The 26,377-nt window shown below is 36.0% G+C and overlaps 1 protein-coding gene across 3 annotated transcripts in view; it reads left to right on the forward strand.

Moving 5' to 3' along the window:
* rn (rotund) overlaps positions 1 to 26,377 on the forward strand; it is a 1,149,518-nt gene that overhangs the window by 842,972 nt on the left and 280,169 nt on the right. For all 3 annotated transcript variants that reach the window (XM_069846929.1, XM_069846927.1, XM_069846930.1), the window contains exon 5: positions 16,159 to 16,445. In XM_069846929.1, the coding sequence (XP_069703030.1) occupies positions 16,159 to 16,445 (287 nt within the window). The remainder of the gene's footprint in view (positions 1 to 16,158; positions 16,446 to 26,377) is intronic.

A 26,377-nucleotide genomic window follows, 5' to 3' on the forward strand; every position in this document is an offset into this window, starting at 1 on the left:
TTTTTAAATATTTGCAAAAATTAAGTAAACTCTACAACTCCACTAAAGTTACTGCATTCGTGATGCAAGTAACATTAAGGAAGCCGTGAAAAAATCAACAAGATTCCAGACTCGTCATAGACTGAGGGAGGAAAAAAATCAGACGTATATCACGGCCTGCTGGAGTATAGTAAACACAGTAAATATTTTAAAGCAACAATGTTTAATGTTTTGCAAGTTTGCCGTCATTGAACAGAAACCAAGATGGAGATTTCATTGCAACTAATTAGAAGTTCCTCTTTCAGGTATGTAATAAACGATCTTCGCACAAAATAATGTACGATACACGAGCGGTATGTTTTCTTTCAATTCTCGGAAATTAAAAAAGTTCAACTACGTTTCGCTTTTTCAAACTTTTCCTCGAACATGAAAAGTTCAACATACCGCTCTTGTAACGCATATTACTATTTTTACGCGTGAAGTCCCAACGCAGCACTAATCAGACTTCATATGCATACAAACGATTATTTTTCTTTCTCTGACGCAAATCGCTGCCACACGTGAACTATGAAAAATAAATTAAAGTCGATCTGTAAACTACGACAACTGACCTATTTGTTACGGAACAAAATGACTAATTTGTTACAGAACAAAATGATGTACATATATAGAAACAATGACAACCTGTCGATTCGTGTTTAGAATAAATGGAATACGGTGTGTAAATTATTATTGTAACCTGATCGATTCGTAATACATCTACTTGTTGGAGAAAAAGCAAACTTTGATTATCGGAACAATGGCAGTCAATTGAATCATGCTTACAAGAAAATAATACATAACACATGAAATTGGAGACGGATAGTGTGAAAGCAAATACGATCGGCCATTTAATTGTTAGAGAACAAATGACTGTCAACATGAAAACTATTATGGTTGTTTCTTTTCTAGTGGATGAATTTAGATCAGCTCCGTGAACTTTCTTCTGTCAGTTTTGATAGAAGTACGGACATTGAAACTTTTGTATTAATTGAGGGGCTTAGAACAAAAAGCAGGTAAGTGACAGAAACCTAGTTTTGAGGAAATTACAGTTAAAGTTCTACATGCAATGAAATATTATACACTAGCTTGGTGAAATGATGCCCATATGGCAACACTGCACAGTGTGATCTCTTACCTGATTTTATCCCAAAGAAACATCCTTTTGGGCTATCACAACACGCACTTACCTCATTTTTTTTAATAATGTCACTTACCTGCTTTTTGTCGTTATTATTATTGGGTTATTTTACGACGCTGTATCAACATCTAGGTTATTTAGCGTCTGAATGATATGAAGGTGGTAATGCCGGTGAAATGAGTCCGGGGTCCAGCACCGAAAGTTACCCAGCATTTGCTCATATTGGGTTCAGGGAAACCCCCGGAAAAAACCTCAACCAGGTAACTTGCCCCGACCGGGATTCGAACCTGGGCCACCTGGTTTCGCACCCAGACGCGCTGACCGTTACTCCACAGGTGTGGACCCTACTTTTTGTTCTAAGCCCCTCAATTTAATTTAAAATTATGAATATAGAATCTATGACAGTTCATAAGCCTAAATACGTGTATTTCGGTATTTAACAAATAAGTTTCAGGTTATTATTAAATTTATTATGGAGTTGCAGCTGTGAATTAAGTGTAAAGTGTGTATGAAATGACTTAGTATTCTCCTTTGAAAGACCCGATGTGACCATGTGGAATACACTGTAACCCAAAAGTCATGGTGGGGTTTCAGAGGTTTATATTTTTTAAATGAATAGAGATAGAAATGTAATAATATTGGCACCAGATGAAATTAAAACTCTCGACCATCTATGGTCCTCGAGATCTGCTCTTGTCGTCCTTCAAAAAAGACAGAAGAAAAAATAAAATTCAAACGAGTTGCATGTCACACTATAGCTTAAAATCTCAGAGTTTGGAAATGACACATGGCAATCGAATTTCAAATTTTCTCCCATCTTCTCCCTGTACATCTGGCGCCGCGCCTGTAACCCAGCCAAGGATCACCCGAATTCATAACAGAGGACCAAAGTACCGAATCCTAATTCGATTTTAAAATATAAGTATACTGGTATTAAAGTATGCTACGAAAATGATAAATTTGCTTACGAAGGAAACAAGAGTAAGGTGGTCCGCGGAACTGTTCTGATTTTAAAAAGTGGTCCTCACTTCAAAAAAAGTTTGAGAAACGCTGGGATAGACAGTTAAAAGAGACTGGAAGCTTATTGGAGGAAAGGCATACTGGAAGACCATCGACAGATGGTGAAACGATAGAAACCATCCGAAGATAATTTGTTCGTAAATGTGCCCGACAATTAGGATTATCGAGAACTATAGTACAGTACGATTATCCTGACAGTTGCCGGCGATGTGCGCCTTGGTCAGGCGAGTCCATTTAGTTACGTCAAGGGGTGTTTGGGTTAGTCTCTCGCTTGCCTTCGGAGCGATCGGATGTCATGCGTGCGGTAGAGCCGTATGTTTCTAGTACAATTAAGCTCCACTGCATTCCTTTACCGACCGCTCGCCCTTCTCTCTACTCCGAAGCTCTTCCCAATATTACTTCCCATCTTTCGCGTCGCCGAGCTGTCAGGACTAAATATAATCGGTCTGTAGAAAGATGTGCAGGTACAGGTTGAACGGTGTGTCCACCGCTGGGAATAGGAATAATTACACCTGCAGTAATTATACAGAGTGATTTATATAGAACTGACACATTTCTTTCATTAATTGTTTCAAAACGAATTGTGCTAGCGACAACTTATTATACCTAAAATATAGAGGAATTTTGGGAGATTATTTGCCTCTACAGCAAATGTTGAAAATGTCCTCCATCCTACACAAGGCACCAAATCAACACATCGTTCCATGTTACTGGCCACTCGTTGGAGGACTCTGTTGTTAGCTTGAATCTCCTGTGTGATGTTGTGCTTCAGATCGTCCAATGTCTGGGGACATGTGGCGTAAACCCTGTCTTTTAAGTAACCCCATAGAAAGAAGTCCGGCGTTGTCAAATCCGGAGATCTCGGTGGCCACAGGTTTCTGGAAATTATTCGGTCGTCACATAACCTGATAAATGGAACCATGCTTCATCTGTGAACCATGTGATGGACAATATGGCAGGATTTTGCACAATGAACGTCTGAAACCAACGACAATAATTCAATATTTTATCCTTATCTCGTTCCTGTAGCTGATGAACAACCGTAACCCTATATGGCTTTAGGCTCTCTGACACATTGAGTAGGTGTACCCTGTCTCCTGCGACAAACGTCTTAATGATTTTTTGGGTGACTGATCCAGTGGTGTTCTTACGTCAACAACAACCGTGGGAAGCATAGATGAACGATGCTTGCCCTTTTCACTCACCAGAGATCCAGTTATTTCCTATTTGTTTACCAGTCCCAATATTGTGTTTCTTTTGGGAGGATTGCGAACACCAAATTCTCTCTGGTATGCCCTTTGAGTAGCTGTGGCCACCGAGATCTCCGGATTTGACAACGTCGGACTTCTTTCTATGGGGTTACTTAAAAGACAGGGTTTACGCCACACGTCTCCAGACATTGGACGATCTGAAGCACAACATCACACAGGAGATTCAAGCTAACAACAGAGTCCAGTAACATGGAACGACGTGTTGAGTTGTGCCTTATGCAGGATGGAGGACATTTTCAACATTTGCTATAGAGGTAAATAATCTCCCAAAATTCCTCTACATTTTAGGTATGATAAGTTGTCGCTAGCATAATTCGTTTTGAAACAATTAATGAAAGAAATGTGTCAGTTCTATATAAATCACTCTGTAGTAGCTGATGTAAAATATGCTTGTATATCAACATCTATCCCTACAGTAAATATATGATGAAAATAGCAGTTCATAGGTCTTTAAAGAAACATCTTCATCTGAATCCTTATTAACTTCAATTTTGTTACCTGCACTTCATCCAGATCATTATCACAAAAAGTATGAGTTTGCTGTGGATATGCTTAATGAGTCACAGAGTCAAAATTTGCCAATCACAAAACACATTGCACTTTTCTTTGGACATCCATCTTGTATAATTTTTTCTTAGGTTATTTTACGACGTTTTATTAACATCTTAGGTTATTTAGCGTCTGAATGAGATGAAGGCCGGTGAAATGAGTCCGGGGTCCAGCACCGAAAGTTGCCCAGCATTTGCTCATATTGGGTTGAGGGACTACCTGGGATAAACCTCAACCAGGTAACGTGCCCCGACCGGGAATCGAACCCGTGCCACCTGGTTTAGCGGCCAGACTCGCTAACCGTTACTCCATAGGTGTGAACTTGTATAATTAATAGTAACTATGGAAATGATTGCATTTGATCGGTTGTTACCGTCTTTTGTTTCCTTCAGTGCCTCAAACTTACAGACGAAAAACTTTGAGAGTTTTATTTTCATTTATCACCAATATTATTACATTTCTACCTCTAATAATTAAAAAAATATAATCCTCTTAAACCCCACCATGACTTTAGGGACACAGTATTTTTAGTAAGATTCATGATATTGAAGCAGATCTTTCTGCTACACTTTCTTCACCAAAACCGTCATGTCACAATTTTACAGCCACTATTATCCATCAAACGAAAAGGTTATTAAATTTAAAAACTACCTTTGTAGGGAGTACAAAGACGACTTTTTCCACTTCGTTTCTCCCCCACGCCTCTAAATACTTCCCCGGCTTCAGTTTTGATCGTTTCCTGTCATGTCAATGTCAAGTAATTGGTTGAGTTGTTGAAAGTTATTTTCAGCTGTTAATATTTCATACATTTCGAAAGTACAGTACTATCATTGTCTGTAAGGGATTGATTTCAAATGAAGACATTAACTTGCTCACGAAATTGATCGTGTTTTCTTCCCCTTTCAAAATGCAGTCATTATTTCAACCCCATATTAAGAAAGCGAGTCATTTTCGTTTCAAAGTAAACTCAATAGAAATAATTTAAACAGAGGGTAGGGAGACAGTACTTTCAGAAATGTTCACACTTTATTGTGTATCTTCATTAGCGTTTTGTTAGAAGTATAGGTAAACTCTTTTAGTTCCCAAAGAATTGTAGGATATCGCTTACCTCTATAAACACCAGAGTTTTCTGAAGTTAGGCCTATAGTACCACAATATACATATGTTCTTAAATGGTTATTTTACGAGAGCAAGTTAAAGATTTCAAGATCCATAATTTTTTATTGTCTTTGGGTTCTCACTCTTCGATTTTTTTTTACTAATGAGGTTGCTATTTTGTACAGTTCACTCATTCATTCATTGTCTTCTGCCCAAGGGGAGGTCTTTCACTGCAAACCCAGCATTATCTAGTCTTTCTTATTTTCTGCCTTCCTCTTAGTCTCCCCATATGATCCGTACATCTTAATGTCGTCTATTATTTCATATCTTCTTCTCCCGTTCACTATTCCTTCCAGTGCATCCTTCAGTGGGCAAATTCTTCTCAAATTTGTTTACTAAAGATGTTATTAATTGGTCCAACAGAATAATATCTGTTATAGTGACAATTAATATTTGATGAGAAAAATTCACTCCGGCGCCGGGGATCGAACCCGGGCCCTTGGTTCTACGTACCAAGCGCTCTGACAACTGAGCTACGCCGAATTCAATCCACAATTTTTCTCCTTAAATATTGTCACTATAACAGATATTATTCTGTTGGACCAATTAATAACATCTTTAGGAAATTCGTCTAGCTAGCAATGCATGATTCTGTACAGATTGTGCTCTTTACCGCGGAATCCCGGCCATTAGTCACTCAGCTGAGTGCGCTCCTTGTATAATGGTAGTTGACTTGAAATATAAACGTCATCGTATATGCCCAACTTGGAGTCAGGCCACAAGAGGGAAACACTGTAGGAGAGGAGTTCGGTCCGATGCTGTGGATTGAATTCGGCGTAGCTCAGTGGTCAGAACGCTTGGTACGTGGAACCAAGGACCCGGGTTCGATCCGGAGTGAATTTTTCTCCTCAAATATTAAATTCTTCTCAGCCAGTTACCCAACCAATTCCTTTTTCTCTTCCTAATCAGTTTCAGCATCATTCTTTCTTCACCCACTCTTTCCAACACAGCTTCGTTTCTTATACTGTCTGTCCATTTCACACGCTCAATCCTTAGCCATGTCCACATTTCAAATCCTTCTAGTCGCTTCACTTCACTTCGCCGTAATATCCATATTTCTGCCCCATACAGTGCCACACTCCACACAAAGTACTTCACTAGTCTCTTCCTTAGTTCTTTTTCCAGAGATCCGCAGAAGATGCTTCTGTTTCCATTAAAAGCTTCCTTTGCCATTGCTATCCTCCTTTTGACTTCCTGGCAGCAGCTCATGTTACTGCTTATAGTTCATCCCAAGTATTCGAAGCTGTCCACTTGCTCTACTGTCTCATTTGGAATTCGCAAGCTTACCTTCTTTACTTTTCTTCCTATGACCATGTCTTGGTCTTGTTTGCATTTATTCTCATCCCATACTGCTCACAGCTGTCATTTAGCTCCAGTAACATATTGCTTAGTATCAACTCCTCCTCTGCAAACAACGCCATATCACCAGCAAATCTTATGCACTTTATTCTTCTTCCTCCTACTATTACTCCTCCCATGTTCTGAAAACAGTTCTGTACAGTCAAACTACACAAATGTACACTCCCTGGGCTATTACTTGGCATATAAAACGGAAAATCGATAATTTTGGATTTATTTTCTGTTATGAATTTGGAAAATGAAAAAAAAAAAAAAAAAAACATTAATTCACAATTTAAGTTACTGCTTTTTTAATTAATTTTCCACAACAATAGTGAAACAATTGAAATAGAAGTTTCTGTCTTTGTTTTCAAAATGCAGTAGTTTCTAAGTGAAAACATTTCTCACACTAAAACTGGCATAAGAAAATATGATATACAATTTAATGTATAATAATAATAATAATAATAATAATAATAAAAATAATAATAATAATAATAATAATAATAAAATCTGAACGCCTTTCATAAAATTTTAGATATTTTCAGAACTTAAAGTTAAAGTATATTTTACGTCAAAATTATTTTTGGAACAATGATTGAACCTTAGATATCAGTCTCCATAAGTCACATTAGCTATCTCTATTGACTTAAATCGGTTACAACCATCTGTGCCAACCATGTGTGGTTGCTAGGATACGAAATTGTGGTAATACTGAAACTAACAAGAGAAAATTCTTTCTGTGAAACTGTTGTCCTTTATGTAGAGGTGATGATTAAAACCTGCAGGATTTGGCTGGAGCATGGTAGACAGTCTCTTGTCCGTCATGGAATATTAACGTGTCACCAGTAAACACGAAGATCTCCAAGGTCTCACGCGACAACAAATGTTTGTCGCTAAATTATTACCAGAACCTTCTAGTAATTATCGTCATGCCAAACTCTTCATTCAGACAATGAATTCTGTTTATTTAAAGCTAGATATGTAAGGAAGAAGTTATATTTATATACATGGGGCTCTTTTTAGGTGATAAAATCTCTGCAGAATTCGGAAGGTATCATCAACATTGCCCCATTGTGTGCATCCAAACATTCAAGTTATATGTCTAAGGTCATTCAAAAGTAAGTTCCCATTTTGAAATGGTAATAAGTTTGTCAAAGTTTTAGATTCCACAAGAACACCAATTTGTTCGTAAAGAGATGGGATTTTATTAAAACATGAAAAAATTAAATATTACCACTACCGTGCTGTTCAATAAGAAATAGTCTTTCTTCTACGCTATAAACGGCATTAGTAAGCATCTTCCTAGGGATGTTTTCAGTGACATCCGATATTGACTGTTTCAGTTCCTCACGTGTGGTAGGTCTACTAAGAAATACCTTTTCTTATAGATAACCCCATAACCAGTAGTCAGCTGGACTTATGTCTGGTGACCTAGAAGGCCAGCTGTTCGGAAAATGCCTACTAAATACACGATCACCAAATGTGTTACGCAATACTGTTTTTACATTATTGTGTATGTGAGATGGAGTGCCGTCTTGCATGAAAACAATGTTTTCGATTTCATGATTCTGTAATGCAGGTATTCCAAAGTCTTGCAACATTTGACAATATCGCTGCCAGGTTACCGTAAGTGTTTTTCATATATTCATTATATATGATGTCTCCAGCAAATAGGGATTATAAAGAATGGACACTGAGCGAATTTTCCTGTGTTTTGTTTCTCTGTGCGCCAGCGGCTAGTTCCACTTTCAAGCGCTAGAGGTAGTGTAATCGAGCATACGCTAAGATAACAATTGAGAATAGAATTAAGGCACAGGATCCAAACATCGCCTACCTTATTGCATTATCCAGTAACGCTTTGCTTCAAATAAAGTCAAGTTAACAGCTTTTCCTTATTTCTCAGTGACAAACTAGTTGTAATAATAATATTTTATATTTCAGATATCATAAATTATATTATAAAATAATATAATACATTATAAAATTAAGTATCGAATTCGTTTAATATTTGTATAATAATATAATATAGGTATATGGTTTTACTTCTCGTAAGAGTTTTGTTTTTCCATTTTCAGCGCTATCGAATCATTACATATTTTAATTGTTGTTGGGGTCAACATCTGAACTCTCATTATAAAGGAACTCTAGAGTCTAGACATTACAGTTAATGAAGGATTTATTATTTTATGGATCCAATTTATTTTATTTGAGTACATAATGTACCTAGATGTATTAATTATGTGTGTTATATTTCCGCTGTGTCGACTGCTAGCTGGTGTGATGTCAGCGCCAACTCTAGGGAGAAAGCAGAATCTCACGCTCTAGCTGGCTTGAAGGTCATTGAAATCGGTCCGGCTACATCAAAGGTACCGACGCGAAGTGTCCATTCATTATAATCCCTATTCGCTGATGTCTCGTCCACCTCATTGTATATATATATATATATATATATATATATATATATATATATATATATGTGATGTATTAACTGTTAGCAGCTGTCACAAAACTGATGTTGAATATGGCCATAAAGTCATTTAAATATGCGCCCCTGCATGTATGACTTACATTGTCTAAAGTGCAGGTAGTAAGGCCGTAAAACATTACGAGAGGAGTTCGGCCGGCACCGTGGATCGTGTTCCGGCATAGCTCAGTTGGAAAGAGCACTTAGCGCGTAGAGCTCCCGGGTTCGATTCCCGGTGCCGGAACGAATTTTTCTCGAATTAAATGGTCAGCGTTTTTGTTTGTTCATTTTCAATTTTTTCATAGAAAAACGGTTCTATTATGAAATGTGACATAAAAACACACCAGATAGTAACCCTGATGTCATGTAAAGATAAAACCATTGTAAAAATTATTAAAATTACTCTCCTTCTGCCGTCTCTATTTTGAACAACAATTATTGTTTATCGTCGTTGTTCCTGCAATAACTCCTATGTGACATATTTATCGATTTTCATATTTTTGCTCTATTAAATAACTTAAATAGTGATACAGGAAATAATGAAATCTGTGTGTAATTATATTTCTTTGTTTCGAAAATGTAGGCCTAAGAATTCACAATTTCCTATGTATGACTGCCATAGGATGAATAAATGTATTTTCTCTTTCTACTGAAAAATTTTACATTTTGCAACATAGGAGCTATTGCAGGAACAACGACGTAATGCAAGCGTGACACTGTTACCATAGTAACGAAACACCCATCGATAAAAAGCCCAAACGTTCTAAACAGTAATGGTACTTATATGAAACCAAACTGCTGATATGAACAGAAGATACAGCTGCTTCAAAATGGGAACTTATTTTTGAATGACCTTATATATTTTCAAAACATGCTCATATTAATTTTTTGGACGATAATGTCTTTTTTTCTCTCTACTTACCATTACTGTTTACATCCTTCGTAAATCGACAATATCGCACGTTCTCTGGTTGCTATGCAAACAAAAGAAATCACAGTGCTGTTATACCTACTTATAAACAAAGAGAGCCTTTATTTAAAAAAAAAATACACATTTGCATAAATCTTCTTTCAGACTTTTCCGGTATTAACTTAGCGCAACTGATCCTCTATGCTTCTTTAATCTCTTCATCTACTTAATCCTCAACCAATTCTTCTGCCATAATCATTAAATGATTACAAAACTTCTACTTAAACTCATATTATATTGACTATTACACTCTTACTACGTCATACTACTTTTGACCAATAAAGCGGTACGAAAGGACGTTATTTCAACCAATCATGGCTGCTTATCGCACAATTTTATCGCGTCCCTAGCATTTGTTTAATTTTATCGCGTCCCTAGCATTTGTTTCTTTGTTTGCCAACATTTGAAACTGCGCTGGTCTGGACGTCAAAAATATATATAAAATTACAAACCACTCCAGTCGATGCACAGCAGTTTCAAATATGACTCGCATTGGCATTCAAGAACAAGAATTAATAAAAATCACTGATCATACCTATGCATGTTCTGAAATCCGATTTACAAATAAATGAGGAGCACCATTCGGAAATCCTGAATAAGTTGAATACACCATGTACGCCTAAATCAACGAGTTCCACTTCTATTATGCACACGTCCAATATAACATCAATTGAACCACCAACCACATTCAAATTTGAAAATTTTACATTCAATAATTATTTCTTTTAAAATTATTCATGTTTATTTTTTATGTCATCGTCGTTAATTAAAACTTTTCTAACACTTGTGTATATTAGTTAGGTTATGTTATAGCTTCTGCTCTGAGAGGATAAAAAGAACTTCTGCTATATGATATTATGGATAGTCACGTATCAGAGATTGTTTAATATTAAGATTTATTGAATAGTAATCATTACAGTGTCTGTATAAAGACACTACTGCCATCTAGCATGCATTTAGCGTAATATTTGTAATGTTGAGATGGTACAATAATACATTTGAAGACAGTTGTATTTTCTAAGTCAATTAATATTTTATTGTATTGGAGTACTTCGTTACTTCTAATCTTTATATACTTTCTTCTAATCGTGTAATAGTCAATTAAATCCCACTCGAATTTTGATTTTCTCTAGATAAATCAAAACGTCTAGTGAGATTACTGTTGATAAAATTAATACAAATTTAATTACCACAAACAACAATGACTGACTGTTTACACTGAAACAAAATAACCTATATACTTGGCAACGACGTTCATAACTTTCTTATCGGATAAATTTTTACATATCAAACAAATGTGTCCAACATTCAAAATTAAAAACAAATTTATATATCGGAAACAAATTTATATATCAGAATACTGTAAACTGGTTTCCTCGGTTCTCTTATAATGTATTTACCAGACTTGAATCGCATTATACTATAATTGTTTATATTTTTTTCAAGAGCATGTTAAAATTATCGGTACTTATAAAATTGAGTTCAGATTAGTTTTAAAACATTCCCTAAGCACATATTTATGAGCTGTGTGAACAGTTTATTTCAAAGAATCATTCATATTCACTTGGTAATCATGTATAACTTCATTCACTTCTAAAAAGTTGTTGAAATTACTTTTCAAAACATGAACAAAATTCTTTTAAGAAATATAACCATTTTTGAAGATTATATTCGGGCTACTTTAAAAATCGTAACAGAAAGTAATTTAAAGATATATCTAAAATTACTTATAAAATATAAATAACTACTTCAAAACATATCCCACTTGCTTTCAGAAGCGTGCCCAAAATTACATTCAAAGGATAGGCCTACCCAATTTACTTCTAAATTCCTTAAAAATTATCTTCGTATTAGGCTATTACCAAAATGTTGTACATTTGAGTTATTTCCTTAACAAGAAACCCAAACTATTTCGATACGCACGACCATATGCCTTTCGAGCGCAGACGAAAATTGCTTTGAAACACATTCTGAAATTACTTGCAAAACATGGCCATATTAATTTCAGAATTGTTCCAAAGTTACTTTCTAATGCATTCCGTGAATTACAGAGGTAAAAAAATTCTTCCAAAACATGCGAATGTATCTTAAAGATACCAAATTGCTTTTCAAATGTATTAAAAACGTGTATCAAGAAAGTACTTCCAAAATCATTCCCAAGTTTCTTTGAAAAATATTCCCAGTTTACTTCTAAGAGGCCACTGGTGTAACTCAGCCGATTAAGGCGCTTGCCTACCGATTCGGAGTTGCGATCGGGCGCGGGTTCGATTCCCGATTGGGGTGACTACCTGGTTGGGTTTTTCCGAGGTTTTCCCCAACCGTAAGGCAAATGTCAGGTAATCTATGGCGAATCCTCGGCCTCATCTCGCCTAATATCATGTCGCTATCACCAATCTCATCGACTCTAAATAACCTCGTAATTGATACAGCGTCGTTAAATAACCTAGTAAAATAAAAATAAATACTTCTAAGATAACGCCCAAATCTCATACAAGTATGTTCAAAAGCCTCTTATGTTCTTCGTCACTGATGAATATGAATATGAAATTACGTGTTATACGACACAACACTATTCTGAAGTAGCCTACAGACACTTGGTTTATATCTAAAGATACGAAAGTCACAATGGAATCTAACTTGCAGATTGATACAGTTCATGAAGTGATCATATTGATTCCCCAAGAGCTAGTGGATTTAATACTGCTCGGTGATGGCCCCCACTGTCTCCATAACTCACACCTCTTGAGGTTTCTTCGGTGGTATGTGAAACAGTGCACTTTCAGACAGGTCCTGCATCTATAGACGACTTTAAACACCAGCAACAAATTCTAAGCTTGACAGAGAGATGCTGTATGGGTTTAAAGTATTTAGACACTGTCATTCAGATGATGAACTTCACGTTAAGCATTTTCAGGAGTGTATACAGACATTTTTGTTACACTAGTAAAATCACTAGTAAACCAAGTCTTTCTAATTGAGATTAATGTAAAAATGTTATGTTGTGTTTCGTGGAAACGTAATTATTTTTGTGCGAGACCGTGCGTATTTGCTTGGTTTCCGCACAAAACCAATCCGCGGAAAGTCTAAAATTTCACAGTCAGTATTCCCAACGTAACACACATAACAATTTCCCTCTTCTTACTGCTTAAGCGCGACATTCATTTTACTGCTTTAGGCTTTTAACATATTATTTTTAGAGGCGTTTAACATAGTAATAACTATAAATTGGAAACTTACCACTGCAATTTCACCTAAATTGCACTGTTAATTATTGTTTTTAAATATTTGCAAAAATTAAGTAAAGTCTACTACTCCACGAAACTTATTGCATTCCTGATACAAGTAACATTAAGGAAGCCGTGAAAAAATCAACAAGATTCCAGATGCCGATGTTATTACTGCAATATGTTATATAAATAATATTGTTAAAATATTAAAATGAAAAATAAATCATTACATAACCTTACCGCTTGTTTTAAGTTCGCATTTATAGACTGGGGAAAAAAAAGACAGACGTATATCACGGCCTGCTGGAGTTTAGTAAACACAGAGAACATTTTATAGCAACAATGTTGAAGATAGATATTTTTGTTTTGCAAATTTGCCATCATTGAACAGAAACCAAGATGGAGATTTCATTGCAACTAATTAGAAATTCCTGTTTCACGTATGTAATAAACGATCTTCGCACAAAATAATGTACGATACACGAGCGGTATGTTTTCTTTCAATTCTCGGAAATTAAAAAAGCTCAACTACGTTTCGCTTTTTCAAACTTTTCCTCGAACATGAAAACTTCAACATGCCGCTCTTGTAACGCATATTACTATTACGAGTTTTGTTGCATAAAAAATTATATTTTATGCCTAGGTCTGTCGAGCAACTTTTGTGTCACACTGTATATTCAAATATCTTTAGGAAGTTTCAGTTTATTTGTGTGTTTTTTGTCGTCTTTCGTTCTTTACTTTTACAACGAACTATTTATTATCTGCATGTAAGCTTTTATAACAATTTTACGGTTTCCAAACTTTCATTTGTCGATACTGACTTTCTTTCATTTATTATACAATTTATTTAAAAGTTAAAAAAAAAAAAAGCAATTGAAGACAAACCACAACCTGGCCTTGCATAGACGTAAGCTATCGAATATTTTTGTTTCGAGAGTTAATTTTTACATGCTCTATTTTAAGACACTAAACACTAAAACTCCAACATTGAGGACAGGTTGAACTGTGCCACAAATTACTTTTAAATACTGAATAATCAGATCCCCTTAACAATTAACAGCGTACCTGCTAATTGCTTGCATATTATGTTAGGTACTTACAGAACCCGTTTGTCTGTGTTTGTGTGTGGTTGATCTCTTTAAGTCTCACAGTTAGCCTACCAGGGTGGTTTTTTATATTTGCTTCTGTGTCTGAGATTACATCGGAACTTCCTCACGCCACTTCTTCTTCTTCTGTTTTATATCTCCGCTAGTCTTTTTATACAACAATGAATTTGACACCATTGTAATTAAAACAAAACTGTCGACAGTTTAAGATGGCTATCATGCATCCTTAATGCCACTTTATACACTGCAACGCTTTTTTGTTCTTGATAAAAAGAGTCTTTACAAATTTCTACTCTTGTAACAGATATGTTCTAAATGACCTGGACAACGTTATAAATGTGGGATACTTTTCAACCTGTTACCGTTGCAAAGCAAGACACTAACTAGCATTGTTTGGCAAATGACGCTTCACTCGAAATCGATGGCAACACATCGATGGCTGAGGAGTCATACCTCGTATTTATAAAAATGGTCATTTAGTTTAATTACATTATTATTTAGATTAACTACATCAGCCGTGGCGAAAATGTGACTCGCGAGTCAAACTCCGTTCCATTTGTATTTGTCTCTGACCTGCGAGTGGCGTATCGTCGCAATGTCTCTCTCGAAAACATGTACCTCTACAAAAACGAAAGTTTCAAGCAGAATAGGAGGACGTATTTTTTTGCTGCCAATATGATGAGAATATTAAATGTATGATTTGTTCACAAGTATTACGAGGAAAACGGCATTATACTACATGTACTGATGAAACATTAAAAGTTTGTGTTATTATTATTATTATTATTATTATTATTATTATTATTATTATTAAAGAACTGGAGCATAAGAAGGAAGAATTCAAAAGTGGAAACAAGGGGAGGAATAGTAAGAATAAAAAAAATCAAAATTAAATAGAAAGGGAGCTACAGAAGAAAAAATGGAAAACAAGAGTAAGCATAATAAAAACATAGAAAGAAAGAGGAGGAAGAATAAGAACTAAATGAAAAGATCATAGATAAAAAGACAGAATAGAAAGAGGAAATATAGAAAGAATAAACGCCAAAGGAAATATGAAAACAGAAGAAAAATGTAAGAAGAGAAATTAGGAATGTAAAGAAGTTATTCTAGAAAGATACAAGTGGAAGAGGACGAGGAGTGGGAGGAATTTGAAGAAGAGGATACGGGGAGAAGGGCTGGACGAACTTGAGACGCTAGTAAAAGTAGAAGAAAGAGGAAGATAAAATACGTATGAGAAAGATCAGAGGAGTTGAAAAGAATGGAAAGTGTGATAAGGAAAAACAAGAGAAAAGAAATATCCGTAGAAACGCTTCCATGTTATTCATGTATGAAGGAAAAGAAAGTTGTATTAAGAAATAAACAAACAGAGGATATTGTAAATTTTTCATTTGAGGACTGTCAAGACAAGGATTTGCAGATATGGACGAAGTTTCATGAAAATCATAATAATCTATAGAAATTGTGTACATTACATGAGTTTATTGCACTATGTGTTATCTCAGAAGAATAAGTGTAAAATGCGACATATTTCTCGAATATCTTCAATGAACTTTTTAAGTCATAAGAATGTTATGTTTTATTTAACGACGCTCGCAACTGCCGAGGTTATATCAGCGTCGCCGGTGTGTCGGAATTTTGTCCCGCAGGAGTTATTTCACATGCCAGTAAATCTACTGACATGAGCCTATGGCATTTAAGTACACTTTAAGTCATAAGAAATGGCATACAAATTTACATAATGTTAGTCTTTTAACATATTATTAGGAACGCAATAAGTGCTAAATTTTGTTTCTGTGCATAGTTCTCGTCGTCTACTTTGATCACAATGGTATCATTTGACTTGATCGTCACTTCCGACAACATTATTTCATATGATTATTTTTATTCTTGCAGGGGGTAGTCTGGAGGAGGCTCGAATGGAATCGGGGGCCCATCAGGGGGGCGCAGGAATGCCCCCGGGCTCCCTATACAACAGTACGGGGGGCGGTGCCCCCCGGTCAAATAGTAGCAGTAGTTCAGCATCTCCGCCGGCGTCTGCACCAACTCCTTCGGCAGCAGCTGCCATGTTGGTAGTCCCGCAGCCCATCAACGCGTCCAAGATGTCAGGCCAACAGCAAGGCAGCATCGTCTCCGCCAATGGCGGCACGGGCCGCAAGTATCAGTGCAAGATGTGTCCGCAGGTAAGCCTGTGATTTCAGCAAGTCATTTGAGTAGATGCAGTTATTTTGTAGTGACTTCAAATAATTTTGTAATCCAATGTTGCTTACCTCTTACAATACCATTTTCAACCTACTGTAGAATGTCATTTGGATGCAAGGCGCCATACATACTTCACATTAAAGGGACATTTTTCTTTTTTACCTAGAGTAACGTTTGGATGCAAGACGTCATGCAGATTTCGCATTAAGGGGGCATTATTACAGGAAATTCGTTTAGATGGAAAGCATTTTTACCTAGAATATCGAATAGATGCAAGGCGTTCTACATAATTAGCATTAAAAGGGCATTTTTTCTAGAATATCGTTTGGATGTAAGGCGTCATACATACTTCGCATTAAAGGGACATTTTTCTTTTTTACCTAGAGTAACGTTTGGATGCAAGACGTCATGCAGATTTCGCATTAAGGGGACATTATTACAGGAATTTCGTTTAGATGGAAACATTTTTACCTAGAATATCGAATAGATGCAAGGTGTTCTACATAATTAGCATTAAAAGGGCATTTTTCCTAGAATATCGTTTGGATGTAAGGCGTCATACATACTTCAATTAAAGGGACATTTTTCTTTTTTACCTAGAGTAACGTTTGGATGCAAGACGTCATGCAGATTTCGCATTAAGGGGGCATTATTACAGGAATTTCGTTTAGATGGAAAGCATTTTACCTAGAATATCGAATAGATGCAAGGCGTTCTACATAATTAGCATAAAAGGGCATTTTTTCTAGAATATCGTTTGGATGTAAGGCGTCATACATACTTCATATTAAAGGGACATTTTTCTTTTTTACCTAGAGTAACGTTTGGATGCAAGACGTCATGCAGATTTCGCTTAAGGGGGCATTATTACAGGAATTTCATTTAGATGGAAAGCATTTTTACCTAGAATATCGAATAGATTCAAGGCGTTCTACATAATTAGCATTAAAAGGGCATTTTTCCTAGAATATCGTTTGGATGTAAGGCGTCATACATACTTCGCATTAAAAGGGAATGTTTAACCCAGAACATCATTTGGACAAAAGGCGTCATACATACTTCGAATTAAAGAGACTTTTTTTTACCTAGAATAACGTTTGGATGTAAGGCATGCTACATACTTCGCAATAAAGGGACATTTTTACCTAGAATAACGTTTGGATGTAAGGCGTCCTACATACTGTACTTCGCATTACAGGGAATTTTTTACCCAGAATAACGTTTGGATGAAAGGCGTCCTACATACTTTGTATTAAAGGGATATTTTTACGTAGAATAACGTTTGGGTGTAAAGCGTCCTACATACTTCGCATTAGAGGAACATTTTTAACTTGAATGACGTTTCGGTGTAAGGCGTCCTGCATACTTCACATTAAAGGGACATTTTTTTATCTAAAATAATGTTTGGATGTAAGGCATCCTCCATACTTCGTATTAAAATGATATTTTTACCTAGAATAACGTTTGAATGTAAGACGTCCTACACTTCGTATTAAAGGAACATTTTTAACTTGAATGACCTTTCGATGAAGGCGTCCTACTTACTTCGCATTAAAGGGGCATTTTTTTCTTCTAGAATAACGTTTGGATGTAAGGCGTCCTACATAATTTGCATTACATGGATTTTTATTTTTTTCCTTGAATAACGTTTCGATGTAAGGCGTCCTACATACTTCGCCTTAAAGGGACATTTTTTTTAATCTAGAATAACGTTTGAATGTAAGGCGTCCTACATACTTTGCATTATATTCACTTTTTTACCTGGAATAACGTTTGGATGTAAGTGAAGTGGGTAGGCATTAGACACAGATACACACACACGTTTGGATGTAAGACTTCCTACATACTTCTCATTAAGGGACTTTCTTACCTAGAATAACGTTCGGATGTAAGGCGTGCTACATACTTTGCATTATATTGACTTTTTTACCTGGAATAACGTTTGGATGTAAGTGAAGTGGGTAGGCATTAGACACAGACACACGCACACACACACGTTTGGATGTAAGACTTCCTACATACTTCGCATTAAGGGACTTTCTTACCTAGAATAACGTTTGGATGTAAGGCGTCTTACATACTGTACTGCGCATTTTACCCAGAATAACGTTTGGATGCAAGGCGTCCTCCATACTTTGTATTAAAGGGACATTTTTACATAGAATAACGTTTGTGTGTAAGGCGTCCTACATACTTCGTATTAAAGGAAAATTTTTAACTTGAATGACGTTTCGATGTAAGGCGTCCTACATATTTCGCATTAAAGGGACATTTTTTTATCTAGAATAACTTTTGGATGTAAGGCGTCCTCCATAATTCGCATTGCATAGGCATTTTTTTACCTAGAATAACGTTTGAATGTGAGGAGTCCTAGATACTTTGCATTACATGGGCATTTTTTTACCTTGAATGGCGTTTCGATGTAAGGCGTCCTGCATACTTCGCATCAAAGGGACATTTTTTTTTTATCTAGAATAACTTTTGGATGTAAGGCGTCCTTCATAATTCGCATTACATAGACATTTTGTACCTAGAATAAAGTTTTGACGTGAGGCGTCCTACATACTTTGCATTACATGGATTTGTTTTCACCTTGAATGATGTTTCGATGTAAGGCGTCCTACATACTTCGCATTAAAGGGATATTTTTTTTTATCTAGAATAACGTTTGGATGTGAGTCGTCCTACATAATTGCATTATATGGGTTTTTTTTTAAATTTGAATGACGTTTTGATGTAAGGCATCCTACATACTTCGCATTACATGAACTTTTTTTTATCTTGAATGACGTTTCGATGTACGGCGTCCTACATACTTCGCATTAAAGGGACATTTTTTTTTATTTAGAATAACGTTTAGATGTAAGGCGTCCTCTATAATTCGCGTTACGTAGATCTTTTTTTACCTAGAATAACGTTTGGATTTTAATGAAGCGGATAGGCATTAGACACACACACACACACGTTTAGATGTAAGACGTCCTACATACTTCGCATTAAAGGGAAATTTTTGCGTAGAATAACGTTTGGATGTAAGACGTCCTACATAATTCGGATTAAAGGGAAATTTTTGCCTAGAATAACGTTTGGATGTAAGACGTCCTACATACTTCGCATTAAAGGGAAATTTTTTTACCTAGAATAACGCTCGAATGCAAGGCGTCCTACATACTTTGCATTACATGGTCATTTTTTACCTAGAATAATGTTTGGATGTAAGTGAAGTGGGTAGGCGTTAGACACACACACACACGTTTGGATCTAAGACGTCCTACATACTTCGCATTAAGGGACTTTTTTACCTAGAATAACGTTTGGATGTAAGACGTCCTACATACTTCGCATTAAAGGGAATTTTTTTTACCTAGAATAATGCTCGAATGTGAGGCGTCCTACATACTTGGCATTACATGGTCGTTTGTACCTAGAATAACGTTTGGATGTAAGTGAAGTGGGTAGGCATTAGACACATACACGTTTGGATGTAAGACGTCCTACATACTTCGCATTAAGGGACTTTTTACCTAGAATAACGTTTGGATGTAAGACGTCATACATACTTCGCATTAAGGGACTTTTTACCTAGAATAACGTTTGGATGTAAGACGTCCTAGATACTTCGCATTAAGGGACTTTTTTACCTGGAATAACGTTTGGATGTAAGACGTCCTACATACTTCGTATTAAGAGACTTTTTACCTAGAATAAAGTTTGGATGTAAGACGTCCTACATACTTCGCATTAAGGGACTTTTTTACCTAGAATAACGTTTGGATGTAAGACGTCCTACATACTTTCGTATTAAGAGACTTTTTTACCTAGAATAACGTTTGGATGTAAGACGTCCTACATACTTCGCATTAAGGGACTTTTTTGCTTAGAATAACGTTTGGATGTAAGATGTCCTACATACTTCGCATTAAAGGGAAATTTTTGCCTAGAATAACATTTGGATGTAAGACGTCCTACATACTTCGGATTAAGGGACTTTTTTTACCTAGAATAACGTTTGGATGTAAGACGTCCTACATACTTCGCATTAAGGGACTTTCTTACCTAGAATAACTTTTGGATGTAAGACGTCCTACATACTTCGCATTAAAGGAAAATTTTTGCCTAGAATAACGTTTCGATGTAAGACGTCCTACATACTTCGCATTAAAGGGCCTTTTTTTATCTAGAATAACGCTCGAATGTAAGGCGTCCTACATTCTTCGCCGCTTATTTAAAATGTCTCGTCTTCTTCGATGCTACAATATTTTGTCCGAACGCATGTAATATTTAACTTACCATAACTATCAGCGACTGAGTTTTAACATTACAACTAGGTAATGTCTCTTGTTGTTCTTGGCAGCTAAAAACCCGCGACCTCCATGAACAAAGCGGCATGAAAAAGGGTACAGTAAATCTGAAGATGATGATACATCACGTCGAAACTAGTCACAAATGTAAACTTATCGACATAGTTTCAATAATAAGAAAGTGAAGTTAAAAAGCTGTTTATTTAACAATATACTGATTATTAATGAAATAATTAGTTAATTACCCTAGTTGCGAACTAGTGACTTTGCAGCACCAATTAATTATGTTGACTTAACAATTACGTTTTATGTCGACTGACCAGTGTTGCCAACTGAACGGAAATTCCGTCAAAACTGACGGCATTTCAACGTAGCGGACGGAAAAAGAATGGTTTGACGAGTGACGGATTTTCTGGTGGGAATTACGATTTGCATCACCTTTTGACTTTTTTAGTTGCTGTCATTTTTAATTGTTTAATTTTTGGGGGATTTTACTTTTTCTTTGAACAGCCCTGCCCGTGCCGTACCATGTTATTTTTATTTTAATCAAAATTATTGAGTTTAGTAAGCTGTATTAAAATTTGCTTTTTATTTGTATATAAATATAGTGAATATATATAATTTGAACTGGTAATAGAAATTACGGGAAAACGGCTGAAGGATTTTAATAGATGGCCCCTCATTTTGAAGCTTGGAACCCAAAGTTTTTCGAAAAAATAGTAGTTTTCAGTGAAATGTCAATTTTCCTACATAATTTTCCTATTTTCCAAAATCCATCTGTCGTCAGTTTTGAGAACTAGCTAATTGCATTCAGGAGAAGCGAAGCGAGCATCAAGTCGGCCGTGTTGCATTTCAGAATAAAACAAAACACACACTACAGTAAACAATATTACAAGAAGGCCATGATCTGCAAGAATGCTGACATATTTAGAGCTCAAATTAAATTGGTTATTAAAAACTTAACTTACTAAAAATAATTTACAGGTTCGATTCTGTGGTGTGTAATTTTCTGGGTACAGCTGTGTATTGGATATTAAAAACTACAAAACTTGAGGTGGTTTGATGACATTATTACCATTAGAAATGAAATATTATTGTAGTTAATGCCATGATGCGATTTTTTTTCATTAATTATACATATTAATGCTATATTGATGATATGAAAGTGAAACGTTTTGGGTTTATATAAGTAGATTTTGATTTTTATATTTTACTGAGTGGCAGCTATATAGTATTATACAGTATATGTTACTGAAAGCTATAAAACTTACGTAAGATAATAATATTATTAAAAATCAAATATTTTTATAATTATTAATCAAGTGGGGTTGGGTCTTTTTCATATATTTAATGACGGTGTGGTGTAGATATTTATATGCGTGGTTCTCTTCAGTATTGGATCGAGAGAGTATCTTCCATTGTTATGGAAGCAAATAACTTTCCGAATGTCTGGTATTCTTCGTTGAAAATAAATCTGAAAAATGTTTATTTGAACGTCTAATGAACTTAGTTTGCAGCACTTGCTGCACAAGCCACTAGTTTTTATTTAATTTTGACGGATTCTGACGAGTTTCTAGGTGTTAGACTGACGGGGATACAAATTAGGTGTTGGCAACACTGCGACTGACTATTCAGAGATGATTTGATCATGACAGTGTTAAAGTAGCAACGGTGAGTTGAAGGTAGCAGAGGAAACAGAATTCAAAGAAAACCTGGCCCCCAATATATTTTTTCACATACATAAATATTCCTGGAACCCCTTTAGTTAGAGCCTCAAGACTGTCTTTGCATGGCATGGCCAGGGATCAAATCCATGTCTCCCGGATACTAAGAATTATCCTCGACTGGGCAGGCGGACAACGGGCGTCAAGGGATCTCTGCACATCACAGGGTTAAGGCAGAGGAGAATATCGCCCTCTTAACAGATGGGGTGGTAGAAGAGGGGGAGGGACTGTGATGGCATGCTTAACATCGTCGGCGAAGGTCGCGTCCCAGAGTCTGTCCTCCAGTTCTCATGCAGTCGCTTAGTTATTTCTTGATTGTTGGCGGGAGTTAATGCAAGTTTGAATGCCGTTCTTGCCTTATGCTTTCACTTTCGTGCTCTTTCAGTGTCTTAGTTTTCATATAATGTGGATTTTTTAATTACAAGAATTGCCAGTTGCTGTTGAATTTGAACATACTGTTATAGCAAAATGGGTCGTCCTCAACATATAATTGTATTCTCTTTCTTCTTGGAGTTTAATAACACTTGTTAAAATATAGAAAAATTAAAACTCAAAACTTTTAAAAGTGTTAAAATTGTACTTAAAGAAAGGTAGTAACCACCGGCGTAGCTCGGTCAGCTGAGGCCGATCCAGAGTTGCGCTCGGACGTGAGTTCGGTTCCCGCTTGGGCTGGTTGGGTTTTTCTGAGGTTTTCCCGAATCGTAAGGTGAATGTCAGGTATACTGTGGCGAATTCTCGGCCTCATCTCGCCAAATACAGTCTCGCTATCACCAATATCACACTATTTGACACAACTCTTCATCACACGAATGCACCCACACAACAGGCAGCGAAGTTGAGATGGCGCCGAGACACAGAAGGCTCTGAGGATGGTGTCAAGTAGCACCGAAACAGCTGTAAGCCGCACATACTTACATAATTAACACGAGTAATTATTTAAACTATTATCAATCTTAAAAGCATGGTATTTTACAAATTAAAAATAATATTATAAAAAATAATTAAATTTCTCTAGATATTTTGTTCAGTAGAGCGATATGCAGTATTTATACAGGGACATCATTTTATTTTTACTTCAATTTTTATTGTACCTGAGTTTTTTAATGTACTTCACTCCCACCCCTTCTACTAATGAAGTTTAACCGTCCTCCACACAGATCCAAGACTGCATATACAGTCATAGTAGCCTTACGGTATAGTAAACAGTACGTTCCAAAAAATGTTCGCGTTTTCCAGTGACGAAAGAGCTTTCAATATTGAATCATTTTCGCACAGCTACTGTCGTCCATTTGCCTACGTCGTATCCCGGTTTCCCCCACCAGCTTTTATTCGCCAGCTAGTGGCTGGGCTGTCTTAGCTCTTTTCTGAGAACATTAATGTCTGTTAGGAATTGGACGTCTACGTAATATTACACAACTGTTTAAAATAACTTAAATAAAAGAGCCTCGTTAAGTAATTAACTGTCACGTGATTTCCTCCCTTTCTACGACCCTACGACATTACCACTTGGACGGACAGTAGACAGTATGTCCGAATAATTTTATCTTTTCGGATCGGGCAGAAGTGAAGATTGAATTTACAGTACGTAAGGTACTCTTTTATAGAGTAGGTACAGAATTATTTCAACATGAGTTGCTAGTACGAAGAACGTAACTGGTAATTGGGATTAGGTACAATAGTCTATAGTGCGATAATATGCACATTAGAACTGAAGTCTGTATCGAAATGAACGGCCACACATTTAAAAAAATGTGTTTAAATATCCATATTGTGATTATTTTTTAATTTAACTTCATTCTCTATATTGTACGCTAATGTGCTGTAGACAGTATAATATACAATGGATAATGAATACGTCCACATGGACAGCTCAGTTCGTGAGTAAAAACATTAATTGTTAATACGGTACTGTACTGTATTTTGATTAAACAAAAACCTAATGGAAATGATCAAACTCAAAAGCTCAATATTTCCTAGTTTACGTAAATGGATTAACTACTTTTCTTCCCTCCTATACCTAGTACAGTGATTTGTGATTTGTTTGTATATTACGCCAATTTCATCGAACTCCAGTCGTGGAAGGGGGGTAGCAAACGGCGTTGATCCAGAGGTATAGGCAAGTTAATATTAAAAATGTTAGTAAAAATAAAATGATGTCCCTGTATATTTTTGGGAGTTGATATTATTTACATCCTATATTTGATTATATTAATTCGAGTATATAGACGTTTATTGGGATTTCCTTAACCCTCCTGTCGATTTGTTTTACGTTTCTTCTCTTTTCTTTCTCCTCTTCAAGTTCCCTTGTTTATTTGTTGAATGCTGTCATTTTTCTGTGTTCCTTTTGTGTCTTTTGTTTTTTATAATCTTCTCTCTACACTTTTCTTACTTCATTTCTTCATATTTTCTGTCTTCTACTGTTATTTATTTTATTTGTTCTTCTTCGCATTCTTTCTTTCTCTAGTACCTTCGGCTTTCTCTCTACCTTTTTCCATAGTAGGGCCTATCACCATAACTTACACAAGCTCTTACGTTATTATCCTATACAGAACAGACGATCCTCAATCAGCATACGCTCTTCATCTGTCCAGACTTCGATATCCAACAAGTCCGTATAGTTTGTGGTCGTAATACAGTACCATTTCCTGTCATGTTCCTTGTAGCACACAGATCATGGTCGTTTTATTATCTTGCCGATAATAAATAGCTTTCACCACACTTCGTGGAATATAGCAACAGAAACCTTATTCATAGCAGTACAGAATCAAACTATTGAGGAAAATTAGAATAGAAATTGAGGCTAGGATGCGATGTGAGTAGAGAAACATTGCAGCCTGCGAATGCTACGTATTTCCCTGCAAGGAAATGTCAGGCCGGACCTAGAATATTGATTGCAGAGAAGGGATCAATTCCCAGAAGTCTAAAGGTTCGCGGTTGTAATAGGACTTGTAACCATGTAAATGCGGGAAATGTATCACGGGAAACAAGTGACTGCACGTTGTTGCCTGGCAACGCGACGCAACGGATACTGATAGGTATTTGTTTATCCGGAAGCAAGTCTTTGCAGTTTACTGAGATATTAGTGATTTATAAGTTTTTATGTTGCTCGAAGCAGAGTTGTGCAAGACCATTACAATCATTGTTATTAATGACAAGTATCCAGAATGAATGTCATACATCAGAAAGTAAATGACTCACGTACAGATTTTGTTCTATTGTTAACAACTCATTGATGTGAAACAATTGAATCTCTTCGTAACCATAGCAACTTTTTTTCTTTATGAACATGATATTTCCGATTAAAACGGTCTTGTTCATGTTCCTTCTTCTGGGAATCAATTAGATCTCTTAGCTTGTTCCATGGGAAATTTCACCCTACGAGTCCCGTAATGTTGGTATTACGGTAACTTATCACATATATTTTTATATTGAGATAATGATGAGATAATGCAATGGTGGGATTATGCCAGGGGAAATGCGAGTCATCAGGGAACATCAAGACAATCAACCAAGTTTCCATCTTCATGTATTTATTAACCTCTCGTTTTCTTATTCTTTCTTTTCCTCACCTTAGTTACGTAATATAATAACAGGAGGAGATACGTTTGTAAGTAAACCCCGAAAGAAAAACAAAGTACAGTGTATGATTATGTCTGGTGACCAGAATGTAGTACGAAATGGAAATATAAAAATTGGAAATTTGTCCTTTGAAAAGGTGGGCAAATACAAATACCTTGGAGCAACAGTTACAAATATAAATGACACTCGAGAGGAAATTAAACGTAGAATAAATATGGCAAATGCCTGCTATTATTCGGTTGAGAAGCTTTTATCATCCATTCTGCTCTGGAGAAAGCCGAAAGTTAGAATTTATAAAACAGTTATATT

This window comes from Periplaneta americana, chromosome 15, assembly GCF_040183065.1.
Source record: "Periplaneta americana isolate PAMFEO1 chromosome 15, P.americana_PAMFEO1_priV1, whole genome shotgun sequence".
Taxonomy (NCBI): Eukaryota; Metazoa; Arthropoda; class Insecta; order Blattodea; family Blattidae; genus Periplaneta; species Periplaneta americana.